The 10,395-nt window shown below is 35.4% G+C and overlaps 1 protein-coding gene across 1 annotated transcript; it reads right to left on the reverse strand.

The window, feature by feature from the left end:
- Window positions 1–5,091: 5,091 nt before the first annotated feature.
- On the reverse strand, window positions 5,092–8,568 carry LOC141623557 (uncharacterized). The gene is made up of 3 exons (XM_074439655.1): window positions 8,221–8,568; window positions 5,982–6,241; window positions 5,092–5,810 (listed from the first exon to the last, which is right to left on the reverse strand). The coding sequence occupies exons 2-3, from the start codon at window positions 6,137–6,139 to the stop codon at window positions 5,501–5,503; spliced, it is 468 nt and encodes a 155-aa protein (XP_074295756.1). The 5' UTR covers window positions 6,140–6,241; window positions 8,221–8,568; the 3' UTR covers window positions 5,092–5,500.
- Between the last annotated feature and the right edge of the window lie 1,827 nt (window positions 8,569–10,395).

Genomic DNA, 10,395 nt, shown 5'->3' on the forward strand with positions numbered 1-10,395 from the left:
GCCCGAAAGTACCACAAGCAAGTAAATGCTCAACTTGAAGATACCACAAGTAAGATTAACCAGAAACAAACACCTATATATGCTTTAGCAAAACCCTAAATAAGCAAACTAAAACATATGAAAACCCTTTATAAGCCTGGCAAATTAAGAACCAATAAAAGCACATGCTTAAGGCTAACCTCAACATCATCACCAATTATTAAGAGTGTGAATTAACATTAAAATCAGGAAAGTTGATCATCAACAAGAGCTACGAATAGTAAACACCTTTGAGTTTCGACATACGACTGGCGCCAACCAGCAGCTCCGATTGTCCCGCAACAAAACCCTACAACACCAGCAGCTCCGGATTGGTCCGCAACAAAAACTTATACTCTAATTAGCAATCCAAAACAATCGAAATACTGATCAATATTCACACAAAAAATCACTCAAAATGGTAGATATTCTAAAATTCAACAGGGCACCATTGGAAAAAAAAAACAACAACATAAGGAAAGCCTAAAGAAAAGACACTGAAAATAGAAAAAACCCTAAAATTCAACAGGACAACCTAATATATGAGCAAAGAACCCTATGATCAAATTCAAAGTTCTAAACAAAAAAAACCAGAAATGTCGAAAATAATGAACAATGAAAAGAAGAAAGACTATGTAACCTTAAAACGTTGCTATCGCGATCATCGGGGTTATACCGCCATCGTTGACTCATCATCAGCACAGTCATCGTCACCAAATCATCCTCATTGTGGTGTGATATTGAAGGGGGAAAAGTTGTTATCAAACGTGCGTTGGATTGAATGGAACACTGAGATGAATCTGTGGAGTAAAAGGATTGCGGAGGGCTTTTTTAGAGTGAGAGAGAAATAAGCAGGATGAGAATTGGGAAGTAAAGTTGTGGATGAGAGTATAGTGGAAAGGGAAGACAGAGATCTCATGGGGAAATCCAACGGATGAGGGAGACTTTGGGTGGTACTATTCATTGCTACAGTACACCCAAAGTTCTCTCTTTTTAAAGAGTAAGGATTGGTTTTTATACTGGTTATAGTCTATTATGGTGTGGTATGTATTGTTCGAAAGGACTCTCCTATACAACTCTTTTCAAGTTCTTTTCTGTCTCACATTATTGAAATGTATTAATATTATCTCCTTGATAATACGGAGGAATTGATATCACAACTGTAACATGTCACGAGTAAAATATATACCATTTTTATATATCCGCCTTAAGCTTAAAATAATTAAGTATATACCATTTGTGTATATAAGACTGCATACAGAAAAGTACAAGTAATATACTTGTGTTATATACACATGTGCTATGATACTTGACCCGTCTTAAGCTTAAGAGAGATCCAATTAAAACAATGCCAAAATATTAGTGGAAACAACATAGAGATAAAGGCGATTATATTCTCATTTTGCGGTATGACATACTATATTCGAATCTAAATTCTATTATTCTTACTCTATATATAAATTGTCTTTATCTCTTTCTTTTGGATATACATATCTTTGCATCTTTTAATGACCTTTCTTTTCTTAAATGTTATAATACATTATTTGACCAAATATTTTTAATTTGAATTTGAATAAATGTTACTGGTATTTTTTTAGAGCGATATCGCGTACATTATTCTAATTTATAAGAACCAAAGTGGTTGTTTAATTCTTCTTTTTTTATCAAGAAAATAACCTCTATTCGGTTTTACATGGATGGATAAAATGTACACTCGACATTTCAATACCCTATCTTGCTAAATGGTTATTGGACATGTGAAAATATTATTGTTCGTTTTTCAAATTATAACTAAGCTAAAATTATTGTTGCAAACTTGCAGTAATATCCCAACTACGTCAACATGTTTTTCCTTTCTTGCCACAATCACAGCCAGCCATGCCGACAGCCAAAATATTTTTAACTAAGTACAAATATACCCTAATCACATAATTAATCTCTCTCGAAATTCACACAAACCCAAATGGAACCTCACAGACCTAAAAGATCAGCCAAAATAGAATGTCTTCAGTGCATATTTATGATGGCAAGTTGCTTAATGGTGTAGTCAGGTATCAAGTAAAACCATCATGTTTAAATTCAGCAAATGACTGTCAACGAATACCAGAAACAAAGATAAGATAACTACACTCCACAAAGCAGATTCACCATTGATAACTACACTCAAGTCTTGTATCGTAGTGGTCTTATTTCGATCAGTTGTCCATCAACTTTTGTAACAGTATCATTATCACAACTTAATTATGTAGTCCACTTGCCAAAATGTATGAAAATAGAGTACCACTAATCTTCACATTCAATATCACATCATACAAACAATAGTATCACACGTTTTCCGTTATCATAGCCAATATGTAATTCGACATTACTCATTTTACTGAACAAAAACGAACCACATTCTCAACTACATTGTCAAACAAATTCAATTCCATCATATGAAACTGTAATTTTGCACAATTAAACAATGTTAAACCCTAATTTTCGCGATTAAAACAATATAAAACCCTAATTTTCACAATTAAACAATGTTGAACCCTAATTTTCATAATCGATCAATATTAAACCCTAATTTTAGCGATTAAGACAAAAAAAGACATCTTATAAACAACTAAAACTTCAATTGATGATAGTAATTGATTCAATGTGTCGATATTATGAATGAAAAACATTTAAAATCATTTATAAGTAAGATATTTAGAAATTTACAGCAAGAACATGAAAGTACACTAACTAACTTGACGATTAGTTCATTTTTTTGATTTAATCCTATTAAATTCATGTAATTCAACATACATACAGTAATTCCGAACAAAATTAACATGTAAAATCAATCTAACACTACATAAGTTGGAAAAAAATCGCAGAAATGAAAGAAAAAGAGAAACAAATGTACCTCAACGATTTTTGCGCGAATTCTAGTGAGAGTATTCAATCTAATGAATGAATAAATCTAGGATGTTGAAATACAGTTGAAATCGTGTTTGAATTTTTAGGTTTTCTCAGATTTTCAGTGAGATTTTAGAGAGGATTGTGATATATTTTTGTTTGAAATGTTTTAGATTGATTTTGGATTTTTTTAGAGAGAAAAACTATTGACTGATTTTGGGAGTTTTAGGTGGTTTTGTTTGTCAATTTTCCTCGCGATATTGTTTTGTATATGGTGTGATATTTCATTCGTTACTCAATCCTCAAATATTTAGGAGTTCACACCGGATCCCGACTCTCTCTCTCTCTCTCTCTCTCTCTCTCTCTCTCTCTCTCTCTCTCTCTCTCTCTCTATATATATATATATATATATATATATATATATATATATATATATATATATATATATATATATATAGAATCGGGATCCCGTACGAACTAAAATAGGGTGCGAACTGTACGAACTCCATCTCAGCCCTTGATTATATTAGATCAAAGGTTAAAAACAAACCCCTTAAACACTACTACTCTCTTATCTCTCTCTCCCCTAAACTACTCCCCCGAGTCCCGACCCACCAGGCCACCACCACACTCGTCATCACCGTCGGCCACCATTGTCGTCGGAGCTCCGTCATAAAATTCACCAGCGCACCACCATTGCTCCACCCGTCAACTTACCTCCCCTACTAATTAACTTCTATTCTCATACCAATTACTGATGTCGGTATCGGGACTCCGGCGAACTCTCCACCACTGCCTGCAAACACTAACAACAATAGCATGCCTCCGGCGACTACCCTAGTCGCCACGGCCAACCACCTGCACTCTTAATCGAATACCAATTATAACATGTTTCCTTTTTCTATTATAGTTTAGACGCCAGTGATCCAACAGAGAACGTCGACGAAGGCCATTTTTCTAGCTTAAATTTTCTCGATAACGTCTTTGACGTAGTTAGTCTTTGAAATCATACCTCGTTTTTTTATAGATTTGGAGTTCAAATTTTACTGTGTGGTGGAGGTGGATTGTCGGGCTGTGTGTGGAAGATGGTAAAATGTTCGTTGTGGTTGTGGTGTATTCGTGCGGTAGGCTGTTGCCGTCGTTGTGCGGTGGTTGGGTGACAGGAGGCATGTCGTTGATACTCGATAGGATATATTTTGTGGTACTGGGTTTAATGGCTAATGGTGGTGAAGGGTAGGATGTATAATGAGAAAGATGAAATTAGGGTGTCGTGTGTTCAATAGAGTAGTCAGCGCTGTCGCTAGAGTTGTCTAGGGTGGCCGAGCTGTCATCGGCGTTGGTTTGGTTGCGTTGTTGGTGTTAGTTTGTGGTTATGGAGGTGGAGGTAGTTTTGGTGTTGGTCTGGTGGACTTGGGTTGGTTGTAGTTGTGTCGTGGTGGTTGTGGTAGGCAGTGGAAGGGTGGTGATACTGGTGGATACAAGAAACATGACTCTAGATACATACTTTAGTAATCCCGATACACTTGTCAAAGGGATTAAGGCAAAGGAGTTCCCACACATTAGGAAAGTATATATGTGGTTGTGAACCATTGTTGATGAGAAACAAAATCATATTACTCTGTATATCATATGCTTGTTCGACAGTACAACTAACCAATGCAATGTAAAAAAAGTATGGAACATTTTTGCTAAAAAAAAATGAAGTATGAAGCCTATTAATTATTTGCTTTTGACATGTACTCCGGGAGTGTGGGAGCTAGTAATAGTGAATTCTTATATGCGACACATTAGGAAAGTCAACGGGAAAATGGCAATTATTTTGTAAATGATTCGATCGATTATGAAATATGTATTCATGTCCATAATGAAATTAGGATGTGTCGCAATGTTTTGCTGCTTGGTTGCAACTTGCACGGGTATATGTACATCGAGTTTGTGTTGAATAAGTGTAAGTTGAGTTTCGACGGTTTCGAGACTTGCCTTACATTTCTTTAAGTTTCTAGATACGCTCCTTCAAATTACTAGATACATTCCTCTAAAGTGCTCGATATACTCTTTAAGTTATTAGATACATACCTTTAAGGTGCTAGATACACTCCTTTAAATTATTAGATACATTTTTTTAAGTTGCTAAATACACTCCTTTAAATTACTAGATACATTTTTTAAAGTTGCTAGATACGCTCCTTTAACTTACTAGATGCATACATTTAAAGTTTAAATTACTAGATACATACCCTTAAGTTGCTAGAGACACTCCTTTATATTAATAGATACATATCTTTAGCTAGCTAGATACACTTTCCTATGTTACTAAATACATAGCCTTAAAATATTAGATACACTTCTAGGCCCATTTAAAAGTGAGAAATACCCTACTTTGGTAAAATTCTAGGATAATTATATGTGTGTCTAATACCTCCCCACGTAACACAATGTAGAGCATGTTGGAATCCACAATCTGGAGATTTCTGAAGTAACTGGCTTTGCCAAATCCATCTTCAGCAAACTAACATGACCCCATTTGGTTTGATGTGTGAACCCCATTGGCTTGTGTGTTGACCAAACATTGAGAAACTAAAAGATGAAACAGGTATTACATTGGAGCTGAGTTATCAACCTGTTCTTCAACGTTTTCAGTATCATCCAGAGAAGAAAAATCTGTATAGAGGACAATATCACAGCCTTGAAGAGATTTATAAGTAAAATCCAAGGCGGCAGCAGAGATAAATACGGAGTTGGATAGAAAGGCAATATCTTTGTTGGGGCTTCTGATCACCCAGTTAGATGTGCCAATATCGAGGCCATAACTGAACGCTTTGATGATAATCAAACAAGCATAACATGTTTCTTCAGCATATTTGAGAGGTTGCACCTTCTGAACACAATCCTTTACATCAGCTGCACTAATAATCAGAATAAAAATCGATCAAATAAAAGAAAAGTATACATCCCAGCTAAAGATTCAGGTGACATGGCTCGACTGTCGGTGTCAAATGGGGACATTAATATTCGTCAGAATGGAAGGAGACAAGGAGTGTATGTTTAAAACTAAAGATTCATATTAGCATAATCACCTGTACAATGGAAACCAAGCGCCTAGTTCTGACCCATCTTTGCCTAAAATTCTCTCTTTAAGCGGAGGTGGAAGTTTGTCGAGCTCGTCCCACTTCATCCAGTGGAGTTTGTTGACCAAATGAGATGTCAAAAACTCCAATACCATTTGGACTACCATTCATTTCACTTGTCCCTTGAAAGGCGCGTGATCAAATGAGATCCCGTTTGGACTACCATTCAATCCCAGGTGCCAACGTAGATAGATGCCTTCTTCATTTCCCTTCATTCATGTACAACAACAGGAATTTCAGGGAGAGAATGATAATGACTAATTACTATCGAGTACTTGGCTACAGCTACCCGTTAGTGGTTACAGTCTCGGTCTACCCCTACTTTTACCCCTTTAAGAAGAGCTCATCTACTCATCCGCCTCAATCACAGTCCAGAAAAATAAGCCAAAGGTCCACTGATATATGTAGGATGGAAGGGGGATAAAATCAGTCAGTCACAAACAACCCTCAAGTTTGATATTACTCCCTCCATTTCATGGATTACTTCCACCACCAAGTACCAAACGTGGTCACGAGATTTAATGAAAACAATAAACACGGCTAAAGAGCGAGGAGAAAGACTGAAGAGTAGTCTGCTTACCTGACAGATATAAAAACAAAAAAAATTGAAAGATACTAGAGAAACATAGGGAGTATAACAAGCCAAGCAGAAAACATCACGCTACAAACACCAAAAATAAATTATCCCCATCACATAAAAAATACTCAAAGCAATTACTAAGTAAAATGGCCCAACTCAAAGCTACTATTAGCTGAGTACTAGCGGAAGAGGTATTGTATACTTCTATTTGGAAGAAAAACACGGCAATTAAAAAGTGTTGCAGCGATAATATTGAAACCTTTGCACCCATTAATCAAAGCCAAAACCTTATATTTATCTAGAATTCACAAAGATGGATAAACGAATCAACATATAGCAAGTTGGAAAATAAACCATGGAAACGTCTTAAAAAGTACTAGATATAATAGATACACATGATATTACTACGGGGTACACATGGTATTACTACTGGATACACAAATCGATTTGTGTATCCAATAGTAATATCATGTGTATCCGGGCTGGTATTCACGACTTGTATTATCTATTTCATAACAAAGTCGTTTATTTACGAATTTCTGTGCCGATAAAACTAACCTGAAATTAAACATACCCATCAAGACAACTTTGAAGTACGTTGGCTAGAAATTCAAACCCAAATTGAGAAACATTTGAGTAAATCGAAATATTTGGCAAGTCTATGACGGAAAAAATCATATATACACCACACATATCGAGTAGCATATCTGAACCTGCTAAGTTAGAATGCTATAGGAGTTCTTACTTTGGCGGACTAATTTAACAAGGCTAACGACAAATTGCAAACCAGTACTACTACATAAATGTACATACTCGCATTAAAGCAGTATCAATCATCGAGAAGCTTCCGATATTCAGACATTGAAAATATTACACAATGAGCATTCTGAAATCCACTTCATAAGACCCATATTTGTACCGCAACAAATTGGAAAACGGAGTAGCTTAAATAATTTTCTACTAATTTACCTACCTCCATTAATCAATCAACATAATATAACTACATAATTTACTCCATCAAATTCATCAACTGAACCCAAAGATTATAATTTGTAACAAAATCATATATTAATGCACAATATCCCAAATCAAATATACGGAACAAAATCTATGAATTTCAAAATTTTAACAAGAACACATCCTTGAATTTCACACCCAAACCCCCTGCTAGTTAAGCCCCTCGTCATTTTCAATCGAACTATCTTACGGTGTGAACCATACGAATTACCAAGAAACCTTTAATACTACCCTCGGATGCACATAGTATTACTCCGAGATACACATGGTATTGCTACTAGATACACAAATCGATTTGTGTATCCATTAGTAATACCATGTGTATCCGGGCTGGTATTTTGTGTATCTACGATCTAAAGATCAACTAAATCCACCGATTCAACACACCAGACCACTACATAACATCCGACACATTTCCTCGCCCATTATGCCACCATTCCGAGCCACTCACAACCACCTACAAACACCACATCATCGTCGCCTATTTCCCTTTGCCACCTCCAGTAGACTCTTATTTGGCCAACATAAATATAAAACGACTCTAAATCTACTAAATAGGTTATTATTACAATTAATTTTTCGAATTATTACCTCATTTGTAGTAGATCTGCAATTAAACTTCCAGTTGTTTAGAAGTTTAAACTAACGGCCTCGTCGGATAAGGGAGATGCGATGGGAAGAGGAGCAATGGATTGGTGCTTGGAGATAAGGAAAAGCAAGATCGTCGACAAAGTGATAGCCGGCGTCGGAGTACGTCAGCGTTGCCGGCGTCGGAGCATCATCGAGGGAAAGAATATAGAAAGTTGAAAGTTAAGGGTTGGGGATAAAGTTGTATGAGTATGTCATATGTTATGTTTATTTGGTGGGCCTGTTAACTCTTCATTACGTATGTTTGAGCGGCTCTTTTTTAAGTTGGTTCGTACAGTTTGCACGGAACTCAAGTTCGTACGGGATCCCGCCCCTATATATATATATGCGAGATCTCGTGAGTTTGGTTCTTATGGTGAGTTTGTGCTCACAAATCTAAACCATTGGATCAAAGAAAATCAAGGACTGAGATCAAATGTACAGGAACACAACTCATAAAACAATAGGTCTTGGTATAGACGGGTGGGGCGAACAGACGGGTAAAGACCTCTAATAAAATGGGTAGGGGGGACAAGGTGGGGGCACCCCCATGTACTTCCCACTTTATGGTAAATGGGTATTTTGTGAGAGAAAATGATATCCGTCTATACGTATAGACGGATAGTCTCCGTCTATAATGAGAATTTGTGCTCATAAAAAAAAACACGGACAATACACCTCAAAGCAACAAAGCCATTAAACGCTCTGTCTTCAACCTCTCTCTCAACAAATCATCGATCTCTACAAGTACATTTCAATTTCTAAACAACAACATTCTCATTTAATAGTTATCTAATTCAATCAATATGAATTCCAGTTATAACAAACTTGATTCAACTTGGGCATCGAATCAAACAATCGTTCTCCTAAATCTCTAAATTAGCACAAAATTAATTCAAATACTATTTCTAATTCGTATTCATAGTATCTGGGCTGCTGCCTGGGTGATTCAATTGCTCGTATCTGTATCCATGTTGTTTGCTATTGATCGGATTTTCTTGTTATTTTGTTCCCCTTTCAAATATGTTTAGACTGTAATATTCCCGTGTATTCGCCACTATTTGCATGTATGTTTGGTAATTGCAATTGTATTTCCTTGGTTTGAAGTTTCGTTGATTTTATGTTTTGGAGTTTCATATAGATATCAAGGTCCTTTTATTGCTTTGAACATTCCTTTTAAATGTTTGTTTTTAAGTGTTTAAATGTGAGTACTTTTAAGTCTAAGTTTCATTAAGGGTTAGATATTACTGATTTCATAAATGGTAAGCTTTCTTCTTATATTTAAATGGTGCAACTACTTTGCTGATAGAATAAACTTGACATTGACTAAGTTTGGTTGGTGATGTACGTTGTTCACCTTGTTTGTTGATCCATCGGTATTCGTCGAAAATATATAAACAGCGATTGCGACTACCCAACTGGTTGTATGAAATGCTAACTAGAGGAGCTGGGTGGTTGGACAATCAAGGAAAGCATTAGGAGAAAAAAAAGTAAGGAGATGAAGAACCGAAGAAGCTACGCACTGAAAGTAATCAGAGTTCAAATATGAGTCAAATAACATTAAAGTAATGTGTTATTAATAGGTCAAGCCATCTTTTTCCAGCTTGTTAGTGACTATATTACCCCTTGTTATTTCATTGTTACTCTAAAAATAACATCAAAGTAACATCACAATAACATTTCAATAACACCAGAGTAACACTGCAATAACATTACAATAATACCAGAATAATACCACAATATATAACACAAGAGTAACACCAAAATAACACTATAATAACACCATAATAGATTAATAACACTACGATAACAGTTTTTGTTTTCCCCAAAGACAGTCTTAACCTGAGATTGTTCTCTTTTTACACCTAACATAAGAGTTATATTAGAATAACATAAGAGTAACATAAGAGTAAAATTAGAATAACATAAGAGTAATATAAGAGTAACTTAATAAGAGTAATATAAGAGTAATATTAGAATAACAATATAAAATGAAAATGACAAAACTAATCCGACAATAATAACACTACAGTAACACCACAATAACACTATAGTAACACTAGACTAACACAGTGAGAAACTTAACAGTTGAGTAACACTAGAATAATACTACAATAACACTAGAATAACATTACAATA

Source organism: Silene latifolia, chromosome X, assembly GCF_048544455.1.
Source record: "Silene latifolia isolate original U9 population chromosome X, ASM4854445v1, whole genome shotgun sequence".
NCBI lineage: Eukaryota > Viridiplantae > Streptophyta > Magnoliopsida > Caryophyllales > Caryophyllaceae > Silene > Silene latifolia.